This window comes from Leopardus geoffroyi, chromosome A1 (genome assembly GCF_018350155.1).
Source record: "Leopardus geoffroyi isolate Oge1 chromosome A1, O.geoffroyi_Oge1_pat1.0, whole genome shotgun sequence".
Classification (NCBI taxonomy): Eukaryota; Metazoa; Chordata; class Mammalia; order Carnivora; family Felidae; genus Leopardus; species Leopardus geoffroyi.
In genome coordinates, this window is record NC_059326.1 from 196,813,462 (window position 1) to 196,840,461 (window position 27,000).

A 27,000-nucleotide genomic window follows, 5' to 3' on the forward strand; every position below is an offset into this window, starting at 1 on the left:
CAAAGCCTTCCAAGAATTACAGGGGCTCTGATGGCCTCAAGGGAGTCAGCACTCTCTTTCTTAATATTATCTTCCTAAGAAAGCCCTGGAGGTGAAACACTGTCAGTTCTCTTACTCTTCTCCCTCTTTACAAAATAAAGTCATGCGTATTCGGGTTGGAAAAGCAAATCAGATTCTTTCTAACAAAAACAAGTCTGGTCTGCTTGCTTTAGTGGACAGTAACTGACGGGCATTTCCAATTATGTTATATGGCAAACATTTCCTTAAGTTCAATGAGTCAAATCTGCAGCTTCTAAGTTTTGAGGAGAACAATTAAGACCTGTTATAGGATGGGGGGCACTTGGGTGGCTCAGTCAGTTAAGCATCCGACTTCAGCTCAGGATATGATCTCATGGTTTGTGGGTTCAAGCCCTGCATTGGGCTCCGTGCTGATCGCTCAGAGCCTGGAGCCTGCTTCAGATTCTGTGTCTCTCACTCTCTCTGTCCTTCCCCATTTGTACTCTGTCTCTCTCTCAAAAATAAACATTAAAGGGGCACCTGAGTGGCTCAGTCGGTTAAGCGTCCGACTCCGGCTCAGGTCATGATCTCGCGGTTTGTCAGTTTGAGCCCCGCATCCGGCTCTGTGCTGGCAGCTCGGAGCCTGGAGCCTGCTCTGGGTTCTCTCTCTATGCCCTCCCTTGCTCATGCTCTGTCTCTCTGTCTGTCTCTCTCAAAAATAAATAAACATTAAAAATTTTAAAAAAACATTTAAAAAGTTAAAAAAAAAACTTGTTATAGGATAAAAGCATTTTATTAAAAATATAACACTGGAAGATATATTTATTTGTTTATTTTTTTTAAGTTTATTGATTTTTGAAGGGGAGAGAGACAGAGCATGAGCAGGGGAGCATGAGCAGAGAGAGAGGGAGACACAGAATCCGAAGCAGGCTCCAGGCTCGGAGCCGTCAGCACAGAGCCCGACGCAGGGCTTGAACTCACGAACCGCGAGATCATGACCTGAGCCAAAGTCAGATGTTTAACTGACTCAGCCACCCAGGTGCCCCTGGCAGATACATTTAAATTAATAATGTTTTAATTGACCTCACCCATTCTGAGTATCTTGGCTTAACCAGAATGCCTCAGAGAAAGTGCCAGCGGTGTAATTAATAGTCATAACGAGGAGCCTTAGTGAAATCTTAATGGCATGCTTCCCAGAAATTGAGGAAGTGAATGATTCTAAGGTTTGCCTCAAACAAAATTGAAGGAGAACCGAATTGAATTGTCAGCTGATAGATCATTCAGAATAATGATCACAGTACACTTTTTTTCACAGATGATCTGAAAGAATTGGGTGACATCACTATAACAAAACTTCCAGTCCCACGGCTTCTAATTACTTGCGTCTATAAAAATTAAAAAATTGGCATAAAACACATGCTAAGTCCTATCTTAGTCTAGCAAGAAGAAACACTCATTAACTGATGTTCCAAAAATAGCCCCATCCCGTCTCATTAAGAGATGAATTCCCAAAAAAATTTACTTCGAGCATTTAATAATTATTTCTAAAGCCAGGTAATATATTTTGTTGTATTGATTAGTTGTGTAATACAATAGATTTTAAAAAGGTTTTAATACTTGAAGGCCTATGGTCAAAGAAAATATCTCCAGTGATATCATTCCAATTAATGGGCACATTTGGTTGCAGATTAAGTATGATATGGTGGTCCGTGAAAGACTTCGTGTATTTACATGCTTGAGAGTCTTTCATTGGTATGCATATATACACATATACATGCAGACACATATATACTTGCATATATACACATGTACATATACACACATGCATAAAACATTAGGATAAAATCTGTGAGTGCAGTCAAGGGGAAATACAAGCTTATGGTGAAAAGGAAAGACGTAAAACCCCAGACTCTTAAAGAAAAGCTTGTCCGTGTATTTAAAAAAAATTTTTTTTAATGTTTTATTATTTATTTTTGAGAGAGAGGGGGGCAGAGAGAGAGAGAGAGACACAGAGTCTGAAGCAGCTCCAGGCTCTGAGCGGTCAGCACAGAGCCCGACACGGGGCTCTAACTCATGAACTGAGAGATCACGACCTGAGCTAAAGTCAGACGCTTAACTGACTGAGCCACCCAGGTGCCCCATTGTTTGTGTGTTTTTATTTTTTTTTTTTATTTTTTTTTCAACGTTTTTTTATTTATTTTTGGGACAGAGAGAGACAGAGCATGAACGGGGGAGGGGCAGAGAGAGAGGGAGACACAGAATCGGAAACAGGCTCCAGGCTCCGAGCCATCAGCCCAGAGCCCGACGCGGGGCTCGAACTCACGGACCGCGAGATCGTGACCTGGCTGAAGTCGGACGCTTAACCGACTGCGCCACCCAGGCGCCCCTGTTTGTGTGTTTTTAAATGGATCATGGGCTGATGGTTGATACGAAACTACTAGGCCCTTTAGATTCCTCTGTATTTAAAGAATGATGTAACAATTTCATTCTAAAATGCCAATATTTACAATGTGCTGTAAATTAGACCCTTTGCAAATATTTAAGCTCATGATGAAATAGTCATCAACTTAAAAACGCGTAAGAAAGGAAGCAGTTTTCAAAATCCTTCAGGTAGGCACCGAGTAGAATGTTGGAAGACTTGTAAAGCAGGGTTTCTCAACCTTAAGGTTAGGTATGAACACTATTGACGTCTGGAGACAACTCTGTGTCGCAAAGAGCTGTGCATTGTAGGATGTTTAACAGCATCCCTGATCTCTGTCTACTAGATGCCCGTGGCAACCTCCTCTTTAGCTGCGATACACAAAAATATCTCCGAACATTGCCAAATAACCCCTAGGGACAAAAATAGTCCCTGACCAAAAGCCACAGCTCTGAAGCAAACTTGGGGTCCATACATGACATATAATTAGAGCTTCATACCTGGGTAGAGTGTGGCTGTTACACGAAGGGCTTCGGCACCAGGGTTCAAGTCTCAGCTCTCTCACTTATTGCTTAGTGTGACTTTGAACAGGTAACTTCGCCTCTCTGTGCCTCAGTTTCCTCATCTGCTCAAAGAGCGTGAAGGACCCTACCTCATAACCCTCGCTTATGGATTATCATGGGGGCTGAGCTGGGGCATGGAGTGCTGTGCTGTTCTGCTCACAGCATGCAGTGGTGTTGGGAGCTTACTGTGGTTTGATAAGATGTATGTATTTGTCTTTGTACCCAGTTCCCCGGCACAGAGCTCTAAAATCCTTGGAATTCTCCGAGTGGTAAGAGTGATAGGAGCGTCTTTTGTTCTAATGAGGTGACTCTGGGTGGGATCTGGAGAGCTTCAAGATGGGGGCTGATCACCAGAAAGACCAAGCCATGAATAGAAGCCTGGAACTTTCAGCCCCACCCCCAGTCTCTGGGGAGAACACAGGGACTGGAGATTGAGTTAGTCACCGATGGCCAAGGCTTACACGATAAAAACCTCCACAGAAACCTCTGGACAAAAGAACGCAAAGAGCTACAGGGTTGCTCAACACATGGAGGTGCTGGGAGGGTGACAAGTCTGAAGAGGGTGTGGAAACTCTGAATGCGCCCCACCCCCACCCCATACCTTCTCCCAGGCCTCTTTTCCATTGGCTATACCGGAAGTGTATCCTCCATCATGAACTGGTAAATATAAGAGTTTCCCTGAGTTTTGTGAGCTGTCCCAGCAAATTTTTGAATCTGAAGGCGGTGTTTGTGGGAGCCCCCGACTTTGTACCCTCCTTGGACAGAAGCGTGTGAGGTAACTTGGGGACGTGATACTTGTGACTAACTTCTGAAGTGAGGGCAGTCTTGTGGGGACTGAGCCCTTGACGGCGTGGAGTCTGACAGTTCACGTCAGGATTGAACTGTGGGACACGAAGTTGGTGTCAGAATTGTTTGTGGTGAGGAAAAAACTCAATGCTCCCCCCACCCCCCAGTGCCTTGATTACCTTGGAGGGCTCCTATGCTCCCGCCCCCTCTAGTCTGAGGTCCACACCTAACCCCCTGACACATCCTAAACCAACTGACTTCCTCCAGCTGCACAGCTAGTTCTGAGGCCACCCTACTTTGGTAGGTTTACTTTGGGCCGAGGTGTTAAAGTGACTCCAGACTGAGGGCACGACCGCCCGTTCTTCATGAAAGTCTTTCCCTCTCCCCCAAATTTCCGGTTTCACTCCTCGCAGCCTGAACAAACCGTGAGTTGGGAGGGCTTCGGGGTCCTCTCTAGTGCTGGGGGGTGAGAGCTGCCCACCTGTTTTCATTCCCCTCGTGAGCTAAAGGGCCTCGTACGTGTTTAAATATGTGGGGGGAACGAATCAAAAGAAGAAGACTATTTCCTGACAGATAAAAAGTGTAAGGAGTTCAAATTTCAGAAACCATAAATAACACTTGCTTTTTCCACAGAGGGCCACATAATGACTTCGGTGGGTCCTAGGCACTGTTGCCTCCGTGGCTTTTTCCACCATTAAAATAAGTTTTTAAGGGGCGCCTGGGTGGCTCCGTCAGTTAAGTGTCCAACTTTAACTCAGGTCGTGTTCTCATGGTCCGTGAGTTCGAGCCCCAGGTTGGGCTCTGTGCTGACAGCACAGAGCCTGGAGCCTGCTTCAGATTCTGTCTCCCTTTCTCTGCCCCCTCCCCCAAAAAATAAACGTTTAAAAATTTTTTAAATAAGTTTTAAAAAAATGATATTTTAGGACTGTGTTGGTATAAAGACACATAATGCAGGTTGAATTCACTCTTACATATTCAGCATTATTGTATTATTTTTTTTTTTCTTCTGGCTTTAAGAGAAATGAAAACTCCAGACACCTGGGTGGCTCAGTCGGTTGGGGGGTCCTACTTCGGCTCAGGTCATGATCCCCTGGTTCATGAGTTTGGGCCCCCTGTCAGGCTCTGTCCTGACAGCTCAGACCCTGAAGCCTGTTTCAGATTCTGTGTCTCCCTCTCTCTGCCCCTCCCCCGCTCCTGTCTGTCTGTCTGTCTGTCTCTCTCTCAAAAAATAAGTAAACATTAAAAAAAAATTTTTTTTAAGTAAAAGGAATTAAAATTCAAACATTTTCATGGGCCCCTAAAGTATCCTGGGCCCTAGGCACTCTGCCTTTACTTACCTATGGCTGCATTTGCATCACTATGCCAGAGCTGAGTAGTTGAAATAGAGCCCACGTGGTCTGCAAAACGGAAATCATTTACTAGCCGGCTCTCCGGCTAGTGTTTTACAGATGAGAGAGTGAGGACCTGGGAGACTGCGTGACTTACCTCGTGTCCCACAGGCGTTACTGGAGGGTCGAGGGCTGGAGCCTGCCACCTCCCCCTCTCCTGCACACCCACAGCTTTCCCAGGCTTCCTTAGGGGCTCCCCCGCAGGCCACGCCCTCCAGGCCAGGTGCAATTCCAGGAGTGTCCGAACACCTGGGCTGGGTGGGCTGGGTTGCTTTCCAGGGCAGGGGCAGCCAGGGTCAGGGACAAGTGCCACTGGGCCGCACAGCGGAGCCGAAAGGACATTTTTGCCTGGAGGATGGACCCGGTGAGCAGGAGCTCAGCTTCTTTCCATCAGCCCGCCCCACACACCTGTGCGACCCCAAACAAAACAGTTAATGTGATCAAGCTGATGGTAATGAAGATGAGGCCAATGTTTGCACTTGACAGAATCATCTTATGTGATGGCCACAGTCCCCCCAGGGTGAATATATGCCCTTGAACCGTGTGAAATCGCTGCCTTTTGATCGTGTTTGACCCACAAAGTCAGAATTTCATGGTCCCATCTAATACGATTTATCTCCCTTTACACGGGAACAGACAGACGCTCAAAGACATTAAGTCGAGAAGAGCTGAGATGGAGTTGCTCTGATTCCCCAGCCCCGCGTGGCTTTTTATTTTTTTATTTTTATTTTTTTTTTTAATTTTTTTAACGTTTATTTATTTTTGAGACAGGGAGAGACAGAGCATGAACGGGGGAGGGTCAGAGAGAGAGGGAGACACAGAATCGGAAACAGGCTCCAGGCTCTGAGCGGTCAGCACAGAGCCCGACGTGGGCCGAAGTCGGCCGCTTAACCAACTGAGCCACCCAGGCGCCCCTGGTGTGTGGCTTTTTATAGACCGCTCTCCCGCCAACTCGACGCCCCCCTCCTCCTGAGGCCTCTCGCTTACCCAGAGGCTGAGGCCCACGTGTCTCCATACACAAAGCCTTCGTGACTTACTTGTGCTCTCTTCTCTGCGTGGGAGCCTCGCTGTCTTTTGCTCTCCCCCATCCTGACACCTCCCTCTTCCAGACTTTGCATGTCTCATCTATCCCCACACCCTGTCCAGTTTACTTCTTAAATACCTTATCTGGACCCTTCCTTTTATTGCCACCTCTGTTTCTGGCCCTGGTCCTGTAGGCTTTCCTGGCTGGGCTCCCTGCCATGTTCCGGTCCCCTCCACACTAACGCCACAGCGATCCCTGTAAAATGCAAATCTGATTGCTTCACCCTTCTGTTCAAACTCTTCAGCGGCTTTTCCCCGTTGCTGTAGGCACGAAGAGGGTCCCTCGCCAAGGCCCAGGATCTGTGGTCCCGCCCTTGCTGTCTCTTGGGCCTCATCTTACCCTCTTTCCTGCTGCTTCTTTCCTCCCACCTTCTAGCTCTTTGAATGTGCCCGGCTTCCTTCCACCAGGGCCTTTGCACTGTCTGCTCTCTCCACCTGGAATGTGTTTCCGCACCCGCTTCTTTGCCAGATTCGCGGCTGCGCTGCCTACAGACATCAGCTCTCCGGTCACTTCCTTGAGGAAGCCCGCCCTGCCTTTTCAGACCTGTTCTCCTAGAATAGAATTCCTTTCTTTCAGAGCACCTGTTTGTGTACACGTTTACATTCGTTTGTGTGGCGGATGTGTGACTCCCCAACTTGTCTGTAAGGTCTCTGAGAGCAGGGACCCTGTGAACCAGCCCCCGCCTGGCCCCTGCATACCAGTACAGGGTGGATAGATGGAGGCTTCCTACCTTCTGGGGAGCAGGAAACTACCTCCTGCAGGACACTCTGCCCTGTGGCGATCTCGCATACTCTCCACCACATCGCTGCTGCTCGCTGTTCCCTTTCTTAGAGAACTCCTATGCACCCCTCAGGGCCCTGCTCCACCATCTTGCATGACCCCTGAGCTGAGCCAGTTGCACTCACCTTTGGATATTTTTTTTTCCTCTTCCACCTTGTACTTCTTTCTGCCATCTCACTTAGCATATTGTGATGACAGTTTTTTACTATCTTTTCTCTGAGTGACTGTGAGCTCTCTGCCAGCCTCTCTGGAAGCCCAAAACCTAGCGCGGCACCTTGGCCCCACAGCACCTAAGGAGGTGGTGCTGAAGTGAATACAATGCCTTGTCTTTAGGGCACGAGGCTTTGGATTTGCTTCTCTGGCGCTCAGGTGGCCTCAGTCCCCGCCCCCCCCCCCCCCCCCCGCCTGCCCCCGCTCCCCCATTCCCAGGCACACAATCTCTGTCTGTAAAACACTTAGGTTATGTTTCCCCAACTGTGGGAGTGATATTCACATGATCTCTCCAGCCAGGGACAATAAACATCCCGTGCTCTCGGGACACCAAACCTCTGATGGGTAACAAGGAGCCAGTGACTCTCGTATGCGTGGCCGAACGTGCATTTGCTTGGCTTATTTGATGATAACACGTCTACAACACTTGATATTAAGCATAGGGTGCATATTTTGAAGCTATTCCAAAGTATAAAGGGGTTTCAAAGGAACGTATGCATTTCTGAAAGCTTAATTACTTAACGAGTTCCACGAATTTTGGAGGGTTTGCTTAATGAGACGTAATTAAACCTGTTAATATTTCAGGAACGGCTCTTTATTGAGGTATAGCTGACATGCGCTGTTGCATTGGTGTCCGATATACAACATAGCGATTTGATGAGTCTATAGCTTCTGCCCTGCTCCCTGCAGGTATAGTCCCTGCCATCTGTCACCATACAGCACTGTTACAATACCATTGACCGTACTCCCTATGCTGCCCTTCATCCCCAGAGCTTACTCCATAACTGGAAGCCTGTATCTCCCACTCCCCTACACCCATTTTTGCCCATTCCGTCAGCCCCCCTCCTCTGGCAAGCATCAGATTGTTCCTTGAGTAATTCTGAAGGCTTCCCAGACCAGCTTCTGTAAAATATGCCAGATACAGCTGGTTACTTGTAAAATCGTCCAAATAGCAAGGGCGCCAGCCTTCTCCCCTCTCCCGCACCCCTGCCCACCGAGTCTCACCAGATCAGGCTGACCCCGCCAAGGTGGCTTTCCCAGCCAGCAGGCACGGCTGCAGACCAGGCCCACCTGCCTGAATCACTGCAGCAGATCCCCCCTCCTTCCTTCCCACCCTCTCCTTTCTGTTCCACCCTCCAGGTATTGCCAACCTGCCTGCCTACAGCACGGCTCTGAAGAGGCCACGGCTGGGCCCTCAGCCTTCAATAGCTCTCCGTTGCTTATCGGCTACCACTTACACTTCCCAGCTTGGAATGTAATGTCCACCCCACATGGCCCTGGATTCCCATCCCGGACGTTCATGCCACTCCGCCCCCATTCTCCGGAACACTTTCGCAAATTCCCTCCGTCTTCCAATGCTTTGTCGGTGTCCCTCCTTGTCTGTCTTATATTGTGCCTACCTAGATTATAATACCTGTCTTAACCTTCTTCCTATTCTTGTGAAACTCTTTTAGGAGTTTATCTTTCTTCTTCTTTTTCTAAATGTTTATTTATTTTTGAGAGAGAGTCAGATGGGGAGACGCAGAAGCCGAAGCAGGCTCCAGGCTCTGAGCCATCAGCACAGAGCCCGACGCGGGGCTCGAACGCACAAACCACGAGATCATGACCCGAGCTGAAGTCGGACGCTTAACCGACTGAGTCACCCAGGCGTCCCAAAGAGTTTAATTTTCAATCCTTTCCTTCTCTAATCCTTCCCTCTACTTCTTTTTTTTTTTTTTTTTAATTTTTTTTTTTCAACGTTTATTTATTTTTGGGACAGAGAGAGACAGAGCATGAACGGGGGAGGCGCAGAGAGAGAGGGAGACACAGAATCGGAAACAGGCTCCAGGCTCTGAGCCATCAGCCCAGAGCCTGACGCGGGGCTCGAACTCACGGACCGCGAGATCGTGACCTGGCTGAAGTCGGACGCTTAACCGACTGCGCCACCCAGGCGCCCCATTCCCTCTACTTCTTAAGACAAGGCTTCCTCAAAATGACTGATGTGGCACTTGGCATGCCGGGCGTTTTTAATGGGGGTGATCATCACCCCACCGAGGGCAAAAAGCGGTTCTTGGTGGAAGAGCAAAAAAAACCTTAGATATTACAGTGATCTGTGACCCTCCAAACAGATATATAGTGTGTCCATGGTATTAACATTTCCTGCTGGAGGGAATACAGAAAAAATGTCTGAAAAGGCTCTCTGATCGTGAACAGTGGAGAATGACCAGAAAAAGGTTGAGAAACGTCGGTCTCTCCTAAACAGGAGAGAAAGAACTCCGAAGGGTGCTGAGATCTAAATGAAATGGATGTTTTAAAAGGCCAAGAACTGTCTGTGCCACATCATAAAAACCCCATATACGTTCATGATAACCGCCAGTATCTATCGTGCACATGCCAGGTCCAGGCACTCTGCCAAGGTTTACACACATGTTCTCAGGTGAGATCTCATGATCTCATTTAACCTTGCCCCCGTTTCATGTACCATTATTATTACAGATAAGGAAACTGAGGCTTAGAGAGGCTGGTTTAATTGCCCCATGCCAAACTCTTGGTAATTGACAGAAGCAGGATTTTAACCTCCGTCTGACTTCAAAGCCTGCCCTCCAGATGCCTCGCAGAAGTGAGCCCCTCACTCCTGGTGAGCCCTGGGAGCACTCTCCCGCACAGAGGGAGGAGAGACAGTTAAAATTAACCAGAGCTTGCAGCCTTTTTTTGTTTTTTTTAATTTTTTTTTTTTAAGGTTTATTCATTTTTCAGAGACAGGGAGGGACACAGCCTCAGGGTGAGGGGGAAGGGGTAGAGAGGGAGACACAGAATCCGAAGCAGGTTCCAGGCTCTCAGCTGTCAGCACAGAGCCCGACGCGGGGCTCGAACTCACGGACCGCGAGATCGTGACCTGAGCCGAAGTCGGACGCCCAGCCGACTGAGCCACCCAGGTGCCCCGCACTTGCAGCCTTCAATAGCTCTGGGCTGATGGATGGTGTCCTTGTGTCCAGGGCCATGATGATGACCGCCTGCGATCTCTCAGCCATCACCAAGCCCTGGGAGGTACAGAGTAAGGTATGGAGCCCTCCTGACCTGAGAGGAGGGGAGTCCCAGCATCACGACAGCAGCCGATGCAGCTTGGACTCCAGCTCCAGAGGCGGCCCCGCTTCGTCTCCTCCTCCTCTGCCAGGACACGGAAGCGACTTTAGTGCCCTCTCCAGTGATGACAACAAAGGGGGTGGCGAGGCAGGGGTGGGGTTGAAGCGTTTGCTGAGCTGGAAATGCCCCCCAGGAGGGGTGGGAGCAGGGGCAGGAGGATGGGGGCTGCGGCTTGACTTTTTGGGGGGGTTGTCTGTTGCAGGTAGCTCTGCTGGTTGCTGCCGAATTCTGGGAACAAGGTGACCTGGAGCGCACAGTGCTGCAGCAGAACCCCATCGTGAGTAGGGGATGGGGCGTCAGCCTGATGTGGGGTGTGTGTGATCTCACCCTGACGCACAGACAGGCCCCCTGACACAGACATGTGTGATCTTACCATAGAGATGACCTTTTCCTAATACACCGGTCGTCCAGGCATGGTCCCCAGGCCACCATCAACCTCATTGCTAGGGAACATGTCATTGATGCCAATTCCCGGCCCCCATCCTAGACCTACCGCAGCAGGAACTCTGGATGTGGGCTCAGCAGATGTGTGCCCTCCTAACCGACAAGCCCTCCTGAAGTCTGAGAACCCTGCTCTAATGTACCGGCTCACTCAGCCAGGTAGAGATTGACAAGAGAACCCCAAAACAGATTTCCTTTCATTTCCCACAGTCCAGGGGGCCACCTCCCCAGGCCCTGTTCTAACAGTCCAGAGCGTACAAGGGGAGGACCTGGTCAAGCTGAGCACCCATCCACGTTGAGAGCAGGCGTGGCAGGGACAGCCGGTGGGCTCCCCACCTGAGATGGGCGCGCCCCCCTCCCATGAGAGGTTAGCCAAGTGAGGGCGGGGCTAGGAAGTAGAAGCGGGGTAGGAGGGAGTGACATTCTGGGGACAGAGCCGTTGATAGAGATGGGGGCGGGGGAAGCCTGTGGCAGAGCAGAGGGCACGCTGGGGCACCCACGTGAGGCTTGGACAGGGACTGAGGGGGAGTACAGGCAGTGAGGGTTGTGCAAGCCCCAGGGCGGGCAGGCAGGGAGCGTCCCAACCTGAGTAGCAGGGGGCCACCGGTTTGGATCTCTCTTTTTTCTTTCCCAGGTTTTCACATGTGGAGAGACCAGTGAAAGAACCCTAGAGACCCCACCAGCCAGGTTCAACTGCTAGTGAGAGTCAGCCATTCTCGTTTTATCTGTGCCCCCAGCTCAGGCATTTTCTTATCTTTTGGCTGAAGTATTTTAAAGTAAATTCCAGATGTTATCACTTCTCCCCTAAATACTTCAGTTTGCCTCTCTGAGAGATAAGAAACTCACACACAGTATGCAAGCACACACACACACACACACACACACACACACACACACACTACCATTATTACGCTCACAAAATTAGTAATAATTCTTTAAGGTCATCCAATCCTCAATCTCTGTTTATTTTTCCTGATCGAGTGAAAAAAATAATTAGGTTGATTTGTTCAAATCAGGATCCAGTCAAGGGACCACATTCCCTCTGGTTTTAATGTCTTTCGAATCTCTTTCAATACATAGCAATTTTCTCCTCTTTTTTTTTTTTTAAATATATACGTGGCATGTATTTATTTGTTGAAGACCGTGGGTCTTCTGTTGTGTAGTTGCCCACATTCTGGATTTGGTTGATTGCACCCTCATGGTGTTATTTAATATGTTCCTTTATCCCCATATTTCTTGCAAACTGCTAGTCAGATCTGGAAACTTGATGAGTTCAGGTTTAGTTGGGTGTTTTGTTTTGTTTTGCTTTGTTTTGTTGTGAATAAGAATGCTTCATAGGTAGGGGTGCCTGGGTGCCTCAGTTGGTTAAGCGGCTGACTTCGGCTCAGGTCATGATCTCGCAGTTTGTGAGTTCGAGCCCCGCGTCGGGCTCTGTGCTGATAGCTCAGAGCCTGGAGCCTGTTTCAGATTCTGTGTCTCCCTCTCTCTGTTCCACCCCCGCTCACACTCTGTCTCTTTCTGAAAAATAAATAAAGATTAAAAAATTAAAAAAAAAAAGAGAGAATGCTTCTTAGGTAGAGTAGGTCCTGGCATCATGCCAAGAGGAGCCGGGTACAGTTAACTCTTTCTCCTCCATGATAGCCCATGATGGACAGAAACAAGGCAGATGAACTCCCCAAGCTTCAGGTCGGCTTCATTGACTTTGTCTGCACCTTTGTCTACAAGGTAGGTCCTTTGCTTTCTCAGGCTCAGCAAGGTGTCCTTGATAAACCCAGGATTCCCCACAGCATCAGGAATAATAAACCCTGGCAGGTGGGTGACCAGCGGGTGATAGTTTACAAAGAGCTTCTCATCTGCAACGGCATTTGGTCCTCAGGACGGCCCAACGGGGGTCTTGAGTGGTAATGTACCCAGGCCAGAGTCTGGGGCTTCATGCACTCTAGTTGCTCAGTACCACGGGGACAAATGACGAAGCCCAGTTTCAGACAGGAAAGGGGGAGGCCATGGGATGCACGCCCTCCTAACTTCTCTGGTTGGTGGAAATGTGATAGGTCAAAGTAGCCCAATTGTCAAAAGACAGTCTGGAATTTCTTTGAGCCGATGCTCATGGGTAAAGTCCTGCTCCTGGAAACCCACTGCTCCCAACTCTGTGTTATTTGTGCCACCACCCACCGCCCATTAGTCATTTTTATTTCGGCCATGTTACACATGAGGAGGCAGAGGTCAGAGATGAGAAATGACAGGGCCAGCGTCGCTGGAGGCGGCCTCGAGCCGGGACTAGAGCCGGGATGCCTGACCCTGGTTTAGGGCTCTTTCTGCTGCACTAGGGAGAAGGGCACATGCTCTCAGAGCAGACAGGGGCCACTCTGTCATAACATGGCTAATTGGGGTGCTCCGAGCAACAAGGTAGAGTCGCCACGCTCCCCACTATCATCAGCAATATTATTAAACCGGGTAGGCGAGGCCAAGTGCCCTCTGTGTGCTATCACAGCCCTGCAAGGATGGCTGAGGCAGAGCTCTGTAGGTCACCGCCCCGCGGTCACACAGTTTGTGGCAGAGCTGGATCCAAACCCGGCAGCTCTGAGCACAGCCGACTCTGGCCGGAACTCCACGGTGGACCCTGGATTTGCTGTTCTCACCTTGAGCAAATCTACTCCATCAACCTGCACTTTGATTTCCTCGCCTGAAAATCCCGGAGGGATGCATCCCGTTTTCCCACCTCCCAGGAGTATCTGGGGATCAATGGAGATAAAGCAATTCCATAAACTGCAATGTACTGTGCTCAAGGCATTATTTGTATTCTTGGAGCTAAGAGACTTTCAGAATCCCCTTCGCAAATCCCAATTTCATTCAGCAAATGTTTTCTGGTGTCTTTATACCCCAGACACTGTCTTTTCACCCCAGTGAACAAGGCGCCGCTGTCCCTGCCCTCTCCAAGTTCACAGCCCCTGGGGGAGACGGGCAAAGGGAGTCATTACAATGAAATGAGATGTGGAAGAGAGGCTTCTGGAGCTTCTAACAGGGGACTCTACTTACCCAGAGGGTTCAAAATGGTGAAGAGGAGAGGGCAGCAGATCTGGAGGGGTCCGGAAGCCAGGTGAAGGACATGGGGACTGCCACAGGAGGGTTTTAAGCAGGACAGGGATGGACGGGCCGTTGCACTGCAGCCCTCCCCCAACCAGTGTCAGCATCCCACCGCCCCAGGCAGCTCATTCCCGTGCTGGGCATTCTCAGCCGTGCCTCCCCCTCGGCTGGACCCTGGGCCATGCCCCCCCCCCCAATGCCAGAGGCTCTCTCTTTTCCAGGAATTCTCCCGTTTCCATGAGGAGATCACTCCCATGCTGGATGGGATCACCAACAACCGCAAGGAGTGGAAGGCCCTCGCGGATGAGTACGAAGCCAAGATGAAGGCGTTGGAGGAGGAGAAGCAGAAGCAGCAGGCAGGCACGCAAGGTTTGTGGACAGGGGAGACGAGGAGCCCTGTCCCCACCCACAAAACACTCACAGCCTGGTCGCAGGACCCCATACGTGTGGGTCCATCCAGGCATCCCCACTCCTCTGATCGCTCTCATTCTGCATTTTGGGGCGCTGAGGCTTGCTGACATGAAGTACCATAGCCAAATCATACAGTTAGTAAGTGGCAGAGCCTAGTTCCCAAGACTGAACCTTCTACCAAGGATTTACGGCTGCCCCCCAACCAGTGTAGGACAGATTCCAATTCCAGGGCTGTGGACATAGAGCCCTACCCAGGGGCAAGGGAGAAAACCTTTGAAGGAATTTTAGGGGCCCTATTTCTGGCTTTCTGTCTGATGTTCGAGTAGTGTCTATACCAGCACGAGCCCTTTCTTGCACACTCCCGGTGATGGAGGGCTCACTACCATGCATAACATCCTCATTCCGTATCAGTGTTAGAAAGCTCTTCCTTGAACCACAATTCTCCTTGTGGAAGCCTCCACCTGGCGGCCGCAGCCCTGCCTTCCAGAATCAAGTGGGATGTTTGCTCCAGCCCTTCCCAACTGAGAGCACATTCTCCCTCCCTCCAGTCATTTCTTTTACTGATTGTGTGGGTCCAGTTCCCTCGTGGGACATGACATGTAGTCCTGGCCCCCCTCTGACTTCCCTCCTCTGCACACCTGCCCCTCTGCCCACCTTGGTAACGCGGACACTGTCATGGCTCCAGTTCTGCTCGGGGCATCGTGGGGTGATTCTAACCTGGTGGCTGCAAATGTGGGGCTACCATTTACGTTTTGCAAGCCGTGCTGTCTGCACGGCCCCAGTGTCCTATACGTGACAGTCATCATAGATTTGTACGGTTATTACAATTTTCCAGAAATGGCAGTAAAGTGTCCAGAGGACGAGGCATCTTTTTCTCATTTGCAAATTATCTTTTGGGCTAGCGGCAGCTCTGTGCAAACTCGAAGCCTGCAGATGTCTTTTGTTTGGCCTGCATTCTGTTCGCGTGAATTTGCTGTCCGCGTTTTAAAACTGGGATATTTCCAATTTTGAACATCCAAATCTCCAACATTTCTTTAAGAAAAAAAAATATATATATATATCAGTATTTGGCCACACCAGTCTGCTTTTCTGCAGGACAACGATTAGCTGGAGCTGAGTGGCAAATGCCCCTTAGACAGGATAGGGGATCGCTCTGGTTTGCCACCGTCTCGACACCACCCACTGCTGTCTCGCAGACAGCGTGCCGAGTGTTGGTGGGTCATTTATCATCACCATAGTGGTTCCCTTTTTCTTCGTGTAGAGAAACGGTCTTGGTTCCTCGGATTCTCCTGACACGTGGCTCGCCTTCTGCATGTGTGGTTGGTTACCTGTTGGCCTCCGAAAGCCCCCGAGTTTGCAACTCCTGCCTAAACCAGGGCGAAAGGGGAGCGCGCGCGCGCCTCTTCTCACCCGGTGTATTCTCTTTCTTGTCCGCAGCGGCGGCGGGAAATCAGCCCGGGGGCAACCCCGGTCCAGCAGGGGGCGCACCAGCATCCAAGTCCTGCTGCATCCAGTAGCCCAGCGGGGCATCAGCTGACCAGAATGGTCCCACCCTCGTGGAAAGAGATTCCCCCACGCCGGCGGAAACCCAAAAACCTTCTTGAGAAGTAAAAGAGTCCTAGGACTTGAAAGCGGAACGAGAATTTAGCTTACATCCTATCTAGTGGTTTCTTTCCATCATTTTTTTTTTTCAGTTTTGAGTACTTTTCTCTTGCGAGAAAACCAATCACCCATCCTTTTCCATTTCTTTCGCATTTTTCCCCTTAGCTGAAGTCATTTTTCTTTTCAGCTTGATGGTATTTTGTTTTTAAGTTTACTCATTTAAGTAATCTCTACCCCCCCCCCCATGAGGGACTCGAACTCACAACCCCGAGATCAAGGGTCTTCTGCTCTTCAGACTGCGCCAGCCAGGGGCCCCTTACCTGAAGTACTTACCAGTACATTTCAGACGTATCATTTTGCTCCTCCATTACACATCTTTAAAAACATCCGGGCGTTTTCTAATATAACCCCATCATTATCACATGCAGCGAATGAACACCTCATATCGAGGGGTGGTCGATGCTGTGATGAGCTGTGCAGACCCTTTCCTGAAGAGTAAAGGACGTGCGGTCCCCCCAGCTGTCCCTCGGAGATTCCCGCAGCTGCAGGGAGATCCTTGACCCAAGGTCACGGCCTTCCCCGGATGGCCTACGCCCATGACAGACCTATGCCAGGTGTTAAGGCCTGGCCGTGTTGGCCCAACCCAGGACAACTCCACAGGGCCATTCCAGTTCCAGGACTCTCGGTGGGGTCACCACGGCCGTCGCCGGGGCTCCGTCACAGCTCGGCTTCTCCCTCTGCCCATCCCCGCTCCCTTCCCTGCCCCAGGTGTTGGTCCCGTGGGCACCCCTTAATAAACATCCTGCAAAGACCACTGCGGAGGCTGCTTTCTGGGGAACCCAACTGACCACACCCATCCTTCATTGCCTCTCCCCCACTGTCGCACAAACGTCTTTATTAGTTGGTTTGTCCAAACAAGTTTCACACATTTAAGTTTTTTTTTTTTAAGTTTATTTATTTTGAGAGAGAGAGAGAGAGAGAGAGAGAGAGAGAGAGTGCAAGCAGGGTAGGGGCTGAGAGAGAGAGGGAGAAAGAGAATCCCAAGCAGGCTCCACGCTGTCAGCACAGAGCCCGATGGGGGGCTCGAACTCACGAACCGTGCGATCATGGCCCGAGCTGAAATCAAGAGTGGGACACTTAGCTGACTAAGCCACCCAGGTGCCCCACAAGTTTCACACTTTTCAAGTTTAGATGTCACTAGACAGGTGGGTCCTGAATCCTCATCTTTTAACTCTCAAGGTAGATGTTCTGCTTTCCGGAAGTTGACCCTCTCAGAGCAGGGGTCTTTAAAGAGACATGTCCCTAGGCAGGCCACATGTAGTGGTTAAGTGGCAGGGCAAAGAAGAGAGGTGTCACCCTGGAAATACACACGCTGCTGCCGGTCCTGGCTTTATTCCTTGGGCAGGTTCCCTCCATTCTTCCCAGCCTCAGCCCTCCCCGTCTGCCAACTGAGGGTCACTGTCCTTGCCACACCTCTCATAGGGCTCTGGTTAGCACCAAGGGAACCACATATAAGGACTGCACCTTATGTTGAATTAAGTGCCTCCTGTGATGTCCTGGGTACTGTTCACGGTCCAATTTCATCCTCCCAACGCTACAGGGTAGAGACGATCGCTAGCCCCATTTATCACAGGATGAGGATACTCAGAGAGGTTAAGAAACCTGCCCAAAGACGACCAGCTGGTACGAGATGGAGGTAAGACCCAAAGCCAGACAGCTGTCACCACCCTCCTGGCTTGTAACCCATTTTCCCTGCACCATCCTGCTTCTGACCATCAGCTCTTTTAAAACATAAGGGACCTGAGTTCACCTAGGCAATTCATCTTGCCTCATACTCAGGGAAACCAGGGGCCAAAGAGGTGGCTTGTCGAAGGTTGCACAACACAGACGTGGCAGAGCTGCGTCTCAAACGTAGGTCTCGAGGCTCTAAATCTCCCGGGCTATTTCTGGCACCACTGAATGCATCCTTGAGGGCATTATTTCCGCGACTCTGTGGCTCGGGGGCCTCCCTAGCTGTGTGTGCAGTCATCAGGCCATGGATAGGATCCACTCACGCGTCCATTCAGGAACTCCTGACTAATAGGGCTGGGCACCCTGCCATGAATAGAGAAGCAGCCCTGCTTTCCTGGATTTTACCATCCAGCAAGGGGGCGACAGCTTCTGAGCGATCACGCACACGGAAAACCTCTCTAAAGACTAACTCAAGTCACAGAAGCCTGCTGCTAAGGGGAAACATCCCCATTCATCTGAATGGGAAATAATTGCGATGTGTTCCTTTCCGACTGCAGAAATCCAAACCGTTTCCAGATGGAGAAAATAAATCACCTCAAAACGAGAGCGAGTTTATGTAGGAAACAAGCAACTTGAAACCAGTTTGCACATAACATAGAATGGAATGGCTGATTGTACTTGGTCTTGGGTACGTGTGATTTTCTTCACCAACGTCTCAACCCTTTGGGGGCACATCAATATCCACAGGTATCTTGCACTTAAACTGCACTTAAAACATAAAGTTAAGGGGCGCCTGGGTGGCTCAGTCGGTTAAGCGTCCGACTACGGCTCAGGTCATGATCTCTCGGCTCGTGGGTTCGAGCCCCACGTCGGGCTCTGTGCTGACAGCTCGGAGCCTGGAGCCTGCTTCGGATTCTGTGTCTCCCTCTCTCTGCCCGTCCCCTCGCTCGTGCTGTCTCTCTCTGCCTCAAAAATAACTCAACGTTAAAAAATTATTAAAAAAGAATAAATAAAGGTAAAGCAGTTTTCGGGCAAAATAAAAGCGACCCCCGAGAAAGCATGAAACGGAGGACATCCAAGACAGAGGGTCTTAGAAGATGCCGTTTCTTCACCGCCCTTGCTGGAAGTGAGCAAAGGAAAACATTTCAAACTCACCCAAATGAAGCACACAATTCGAGTCTGTTCTTCATATCCTCTGACCAGAAACTTTGTTTTTAACCAGAAACCGTACTGTTGTCGTCCGCTGGTGAGGGTTTTTGCTTGAAAACATAATGTCAAAGTATCTCCTTCAGCATGTGTCATTAGTGAGCTTGTGCGGAAAAGTTGATACAGCCAGACAAGGAGGTCCTTGTTCAGAAAGCGGGAGAGCGTTCTAAAAGTCCTGGCAAAAAGCTGGTCCTGGAATGACTGTTGTGGGAGACTGAGTCTGAATGGTTCGTAAGAGCCAATAGCTGAATGGTTCAATGAAATGTGCTGTGAAGGAAGGAAACGTGAACCCAGAGAGTTTTGGGGGGCTTGGGGGCACACCTGACCCCGGTCCTCTCTGAGAAAGCGACGCTGGAACTAGAATCCTTTTTCCATTTAGTGGCCAGGGTGTCCCTCAACGAGCACGCAAATAAAGACACATCTCACTGGGGCTGTGGGTGGTGTTTTCTTTTTAATCTCCATAGTGTATTTGTTCAGTTTATTTATAAGCAGATCACTTCACTATTTACAGTACATGAGCATAGAGATTCTACAGTTTTTGTGATGTAAACAATAACTCCATAGTAGGAGTCTGAGAAAAGAAGCCAGTTCTGAAGTATTTACAGACGTTAAAATAGAACTTTATACTCACGAAAGAATAATACATAGAGCAATTTGGTTAAATCATCTATGAAACTATAGAATCTGACAATGTACAAATACAGGAAAACAGTTTCTCATTTAGAAGGTGAGACAGATAAATCACACCGGAAATAAAATAGGGACCATGACAACCACAATAATTAAAAGCAAAGAAGGTTTCTTCCTTGCCTCTTACAGATAAAGTATTTATATAAATAAGGACACAACCCAACGAAATGGAAAAAATATATAAAAATCCTCTACCAATTAAAAAAAATAGCAAAACTAAAAACTCGATTCTCAGTCATTAGCAGTGTCCTTTAAAAAATTAAAATTTAGCTTTCTATTATAAATAACAAAGCAGATGTGTCCCTCTGTGTAGGTGAAATTCTTGCACCTTTCTCAAGAAATGCATCAATGTAATTCCACACATACACACACACACAGGCGTGCACACGTGCAGACACGCACACGCGCACATACACACACACACACACACACACACACACACACAAATACACACCTATACGCACACACACAGCCTTGCGCTCACGCACCCCAGGCTGTAGTTACCTTGTTGAGCTTCCTAATAAATAATGCCCCCTACGGTAGTACCCCTGGGGATGCCCAAACCTGACAAGTTTAGCCATTCCCTGGTTTAACCCTGTCACAGAGCCGGGGAAAGCCCTGGCTCCCTATTGCTCAGAATTCTCTAGGCTGCATGGTCACACCAAGAGAAAAGGATTTGAGTCCAAGATTTGGAAATGCTGGAAGGGACCATGGGGACCACCTCGCCCAGTCGATTAAGGCTAGCTACAGACACAGTCTTTTAGAAACCTGGGGTCGGGGAGAGGGATCTTGAGTTGATTTCAACATTAGCAGCTGCCTCTGGAGGAAGCCGACGCTCAAAGCCAATGCTAATACCGTGGCAGGAGGGGGCGGGTGTGAATTTCCAGAGCGGACGGCACCAAGCCAGACTTCTGGATGGTCATGGCCTCCAGAAACCATCCGGAAATCCAAGCGGTCCACCTCCCTGTCCCGCTGACCACCGTGACCACACTCCCCTGGAGATTTCCAACCTGTTTCCATTGGAATCAGAACACCCCTCAAGAAACAAAGTTGGGGAGAGTTTATGACTTTTTATTCCTAACACAAAAACACTCGACAAGAGTTTGAAATACAAAACACAAACACAAACAAACAAACAAACAAAAAAAACCTGTTTGGCTATTCAGTGGACCGTATCCAAGGCCATGGCCAGCCCCCTCCCCCCCCCCGCCCCACCCCCCCAGTCTCCTCACACGCAACCTCTTTGCTCGTCCCGAGGGTACAGGGCGGGCCACCCAGCAGAGGTTCGCTTAACAAGGTCAGCAGCTGGGATGCCAGTATTGCAGTTACAGCAAACCCCTCCCGGGCACCCGGACACAGGGTCCACTCCTGTCTCCTTTGCCCACAGGATAACTAGTGTGCTTCTCGGTCTGTGCCAGAGTCTGCTAAGCGGTTGCTTCTGCAGTCTTCTGACTGGCGTGACACTGGGCTCTAAACACATAGACAGTTCACTCAGGCCATTACACAGAATTCCCAAAGTTGGTGTTGCACAGCAAGGGGGCCGAAAGGATTTATTTGCCTTCCATCTGGGAAGCTGGTGGGTACAGTCTTTGGCCACTAGAGGGCGACCAGACGTCGATAAGGCAAAGTGCTGAGGTGGAAGCCGACCAATCCCTTCAAAAGTCACCCATAAAGCAAGGCTGGCAAAGGGGAAGAAGAGGCTCTTTGAGGCTCCCTTGCAGGCTCCTTTGACAAAACACGCAGCACAGAGAGGGTTCTAGCTACATAAACACGTCTTTCGTGGCGTTGCTCTGCCCGGGGACTGACCACCTACAAAACCGGATTTTCCACGCCCCGGGGTGGGGCAGTCAGACCGCCCTGCTGCTTCCAGATGTGCAAGGCATTCTGATGAAACAGAATATCTGAAAATCCGTCCCCCGAGGTCTCAAAGCCTCAGCCACCACTGCTGTATCACTAGAGAAACAAAAAGCAGAAGCTGCCCTAAACACATGCAGTGTGATCGATGCCTCCTGTCGCCCCGTATGTTTTACAATCATTTGAAGGAAACGTGTGAAAAGTGCCTAAGTTAAGCTCTTTTGAAAAAACAAGTGTATTGCTAGTATTGTCTGAGAGCAAGAGAGAAACAGCCAAGCGGTCACAACATTCGGATTAAAAGCTGTTCCGCGGGGACGATGACAACGAGGCCGATGGGAGATGTGACATCGCCACCCAGCCAAGTCGGGGTTGAACTTCTCACCATCCCCACGAGAAACTATGGCTTAGATCTGTCCTGGGGAGCTGGCCTCCTCAGACAAGGTAACTCGGCCAGGACCATGTGGGTTCGAGTCTGCTGCTGGCTGGTTACCTGGCAGAGAACTCGCACCCTGAACACGAGCTGGGCGCGGCCAGAGAATGGGATCCGGTTCACGGGTGAGTGACGGGTTCCTGAGGCTCCCGGCTGGTAACCTGAGCCTAGTGGGTTCGAAAGGGACTTGAGTGCTCATTCCATCCAATATTCTCATCCGTTAGATGAGGGAACAGAGGCCCCGGATCACACAGCAAGTAAGAAACATCAGGTTTCTCACTGAGATGGCTTATAGTTGAATGCCTTGCTCTGTAAACCCATTTGATGTCAGCTGGGCTGTTTCAACTTTTTATACATATATAAAAATAGGTACCAAGATCTAAACTCACCGTTCCCCATCTCTAGGGCCTCCAACAAAAGGGCCAGCAAAGGGCTGGCCTTTCCTGCTGCTATTTAGGAAGGCATCTCTCTCCTCCCTCATACCAGCCCCACTCCCGACCCCATCCCAATCCCTAGGAAAGTACCTCACTCAAGCCAAAGGAGACCCATCTTTGCCAGCATAGAAACATGGAGCCAGGCTGAAGGGTTGTGGTTTTCTCAAAGTGCTTTTATTGGTTCAATGCAAAGTCAGCCTCTGCCTACTTCCTGGACGTCCTGCAGCCGGCTCCCAGGGGTCTCCCCACACCCAGCGTCTGTTTTGGGCCACGTGGGCTTCCCAGCTCCCGAGCTCTCCCTCCATTTACCCTGTACCTCCGGACTCAGCAAACAGCCCCGGAGCCCTGTCTGCCCCGCGGGCAAACACCCCGGGGACTTGACTTGGGGACCGGCTTAAACATATTGCACATAAGCACTAGCTGCTTTCCTTCCGCCCCGGTGGGAAGGGGTGAGGGGGTCCCTCTTCTTTGGCCAACAAAACCACGAGGTTCACTTTATTTGCTACCGCACACGCGATTTCTTCCCTTAGATCTGAGGGTAGCTGCTAGATCTCAATGCTAAGAAAAACACTGCCGTTTTGATGTGAGTCAGATCAACCAATCCTCCAGGGCTGATTCCGCTTCACAGCCGGGACGGCCCATCTCTCAAGCTTCAGGCTCAGCTGTGATTTCAACTGAACCCAAGGCTTGGGATGAGGTTCTCACCTGTCCGTGCAGAAGGACCGTGTGTCAACGCCCTCCCTGCCGCCCCCAGTCGCCACTTGCACGGTGGCCTCGGCACGCATGTTGCACATGCCTAGAAGACACTGCTCTCAACACATCAACAAGCAGAGGCTTTATGCAACAAGAGACCTCTTAGTGCATCTTTTCCTGCGTCAGGACTTGGGCGCTGAGTGTTTGCAGCTCAGAGCTCTCCTCCCTTCCTCCTCCTGCCCCCAGAGCCCCGGAAGCCCTGCCTCTCCCCTGAGCACAGTCACCACGCAGCACTGCAAGACCTCACGGCGGATGCAGACCCCTAACTCGTGCTCTTGGACCAGTTTCCTGGCTTGGGAGCAAGATGTGAGGGGCTACGGGGGGTGGGGGCCTTCTCTGCACTCCATCCACTCATATTCTTTACCTCTTTGATGCATTTTCCTTCGGTCACCAGAACCCCCAAGCGTGAGGATTCTGATTCAGCCTTGTACCGACTGAGGAAGGAGATGGAAGAATTCCACTTAGCGGTTGGATCGGACATTTTTGCAAACACCAGCACAGCACAGGGACGGACAGTACAACCTGCCCGGCGTGGGCAGCTGTCGACACGGTCTACAGTAAGCTTTTATGGCAATCACATGTAAACATCATCCAGAGCAAATACGAGGACAGAGCTACGATGAGATGGTTGCCAATAGCAGCTGCTCCCTCTGGGTTACTCCTTAATGTGGTGGGCAAGAGACCAAGGTTGCCTAGTTTTCCTGGAGGAACCCCGGAGTCTCCTTGGTTAATAATACACAGCACCGAATGAGTCGTCCAGATAGAGGTTATCTGCAGGGTCGGTCAATTTTAGAAGAACTTGCAGCCTTTTGTGGACGGGATGGCAAGCAGAAACCCTGCGGGATGCTCTCGGCAGACATCCTCTCCCGCCAGCGGCCAGCCCTGACTTTAGGCACGTTACCTCCCAACGCCGTGCGCAGATCTCGACTCTGCTCAAGGGCCAGTATCTAAGTAACCTCAAGGGTCCTGTGTTAACCTGACTGGGAAGGGCAGCCTCGGCTGACCCAGAAGACAGGAGAGAGAGACTGGTCTTGTATGTAGGAGCGGCTTAGGCAACCTCCAGGCCAACTCTTCCTGGTGCAGAAGGGTGGGGGAGGGACTCTGTGACTTAGCAAGGTCACAAAGCAAGTTCTTGGTGGAGCCAGGCCTCAACCCAGCTCTCCAGACTCTGAATCTAGAGCTCCTTCCTATTGGCTTCCACAGGATAAAACCTCAGCATACTCCTTGGTGCAAATCAGGACGCAGTGGGGGCAGCAGACAGATTTAAATTCTATTCTATTGCATTCCATAACCATTTATTTATGTGCCTACTGTATGCTAGGCAGTGAATAGCTATTAAAGGAATTTACAATGTTCAGGTCTGTGCTGTGGATAGTCCCTTTCTTGGTTCATCCTCACAAACCCCGCCTCCCTCAAACATTTCATGTCCGCTATTCCATTCGCTCCCCCCACTCAAGTGGGGGTCATGTGTCACAGTATTATTGCGAGTCCTGTGCCAACGAATGGCCTTAGGGGGATTTTCTCTCACAGATCAGGACACGATAGGGATGGGCTGACGTGAAACCCAGCCACCATTTGGTTCTGTATAATGGGAACCTTTCGAAGATCAGACCAGGTTAAACTCTGATCCGTTAGTAATGGCTGCCCAGAGCACTGTGTTGAGGATTCCAATAGTTAGTATGACCAAGCTCAAAGAACATGAGTGCTGTGGTCGATTAGTTATGTCTGCCACTGGCCAAGGAGGTGGGAGTAGTGGTATATGTGCCATATATGTATTTGCCATCCCGAGCTAGATACCACCTTCACAGAAGCTAAGACTCTCAGAGCCGGCAGGAACCTTGGAGATCAACTTGCCTACTTCCCCTCAGTCCATTTCAGAGAAAAGAATGTGGGGGCCCAGAGCGGTCAAGTGACTTGATCCCCAGGAGCTCAAATTCCCTATTGTTTCTAAAGCTTGTTTCCTCCGGTCTTCTCTGTGGGCTGGGAGTATTCTCACCTCCCAGGACAAGCTCACTTTCCCAGTATACCTACTAAGGTACTTGATAATCTTTAAAAAAAAAAAAAATCAACTACCAATTCTCAAAGTTCTAAAGCCTGGCAGTAGCAAAAGATTAAATTAGCTTGTTTAGTTTAATGAGTCAATTTCAAACACTGTTAAAGCAAGCAGGACTTTTTCTCTTTCCTTTTCTTTTCTTTTTAAGACAGAAACTTCCCAAGGGACCCTGATATATGAACGAGATTAAACTGGAGCCACTCTGTCTGAGGCAGAAGCAATGAGCTCACACCCAGCCTGGCCACGCTTTCCCAAGGCACCTGCACAACATCCAAGCTGGACGTGGCTTGACATCACTCAAGAACATCAAGTTTACGGTAAAGCCCAATCAGAATGTTGTCTGGATGGCAAAGGACCTTGGAGGTGGTCTTATCCACCCTCGGTCCTCACATGCCCTCCTGCTACCCCTGCCCCATCCACCGAAGCAACTTTCCAGGTGAGGGAAAGGGAAAGACAAGCCGGTCGGAGTGGGATGGGTTGGTAGCTGGCCCCAGCAAGGACGGCTGCTTTTGGATCACCCTGCCTGTGCCATCCCAGGCGTGTCACTGAAGCTCTCATGGCATGTCCACAGAGCCCTCTGGATCCAGACGCAGGTCCAAGTCTAAACCCGCCTAATCCTGGCAAGGCAGTTGGTGACTTAACCCTCAAAGTGAGCCCGGAGACTTCTAGTCTGGGGCCCAATGTCGCTCAACTCACCTCTACCAGTCCCTGTGACTTTCTATCTTTACCCCACTACTGCAGGAGCATGGGACCAGGAATCAGAAGGCCTGGGCTGGGGCACCGCTCTGCCCTCCCACTGGCCGTGGGACCTCGGGCCCGTCATCTCACCTCTTGGGGCACTGCCCGCCTCACCTGGAAAAACAAGAACAGTGCAGCTCACCCCTGCCTTCCTCACGAGGTCCGCCAGGATCTGAGTGCGCCAGGCCAGGCGCAAGCTCCGGGCACGAGCTGGCACCAGATGAGGGTTCTGACTCTAACTGGACCCACCCTTGCTCAGTGAGACACCGAGGGCAGAGCACGGCAGAGGAAGTCCCAGAAACCTCTCCCCTCTGCTCCTCGTTGCGGCTGCAGGCCGCACTTCCCTGGGGATCAGCCTCCCGGCCGCCCGGCGCCTCTCGAGCATTCTGGCAGAGGGAGCGGAGCAGCTCAGTGGCAAACACCTCGCGACAGTGCATAGTTAAAAAATCAAGGAAGCGATACGATAATCCCAGGCACAGTACATCTGAGCCATAAATACGTTATTTGAAGGATATACTTTTTTTTTCTTCAATTAAAAATGTGTTTATAATCCTGATTCTATTCACGAGTAACAATTTCATCATCACATACTACGGACAAGAAATGTTATGGTGGACACGGCTGCACGTCTACGAGGGAAGTCGGTCGGGAAGGAAGGGGGAGATGGGTGACTGACCCAGCACTTGGAGGCGCACCCGGGGCCACCCGCCGGAAGCGAGGACACTAAGTGGCAGTGGGACATCAACACCATGGAAACTCACAGACAGAAGCAGCTTTGTTCAATGTAAACATTGATTTTTTTTTTTTTTTTAAAAGGACAGCAGTCTCAAGTGTCTCTCTCACGTGTGTTCTCTCACGCGCTCGCTCTCTCGCCTTCTCATATACTTAATTTCTTTGAAAACGTAAACATATTGGAAGGGCCTTGTCTGAGGTATTGAGGTATTCCTCGAAGGTTAAGGCTGTTATCAATGCAGGCTCTGCTGGGCCTCCTTCAGTAAGCTGTCAAAATCCATGGCTTCGTACTTGTTTTTCACGGATGCAGGAAGGGTCTCTTCTGAATTGGAATCTGGGCAGGGGGTGGAGGAGTCAAGGAGAGGGGAAGGCAGTGAGCCACTCAGAAAGGCCAGGCGATCAGAAAATCTGCCACTGGGGTCAGCCCCAAGGGGTGCATGTGGCCCCAGGCCTCCAAGAACACCAGACAGCGGGAATCACCTTTGCCATTC

General features: G+C 50.2%; 2 protein-coding genes across 3 annotated transcripts in view; one reads left to right on the forward strand and one right to left on the reverse strand.

Moving 5' to 3' along the window:
* The window catches only part of PDE6A (phosphodiesterase 6A), a 64,786-nt gene extending 48,084 nt beyond the window's left edge, over nucleotides 1-16,702 (forward strand). Inside the window, exons 18-22 of the mRNA XM_045437373.1 lie at nucleotides 10,203-10,266; nucleotides 10,553-10,627; nucleotides 12,433-12,516; nucleotides 14,097-14,244; nucleotides 15,724-16,702. Coding sequence (XP_045293329.1) covers nucleotides 10,203-10,266; nucleotides 10,553-10,627; nucleotides 12,433-12,516; nucleotides 14,097-14,244; nucleotides 15,724-15,803 — 451 coding nt within the window. The 3' untranslated portion in view covers nucleotides 15,804-16,702. The remainder of the gene's footprint in view (nucleotides 1-10,202; nucleotides 10,267-10,552; nucleotides 10,628-12,432; nucleotides 12,517-14,096; nucleotides 14,245-15,723) is intronic.
* A 2,555-nt stretch (nucleotides 16,703-19,257) lies between these two features.
* Nucleotides 19,258-27,000, reverse strand: part of PPARGC1B (PPARG coactivator 1 beta) — a 112,056-nt gene continuing 104,313 nt past the window's right edge. For both annotated transcript variants that reach the window (XM_045437402.1, XM_045437410.1), the window contains exon 12: nucleotides 19,258-26,843. In XM_045437402.1, the coding sequence (XP_045293358.1) occupies nucleotides 26,743-26,843 (101 nt within the window). In that variant the 3' untranslated portion in view covers nucleotides 19,258-26,742. The remainder of the gene's footprint in view (nucleotides 26,844-27,000) is intronic.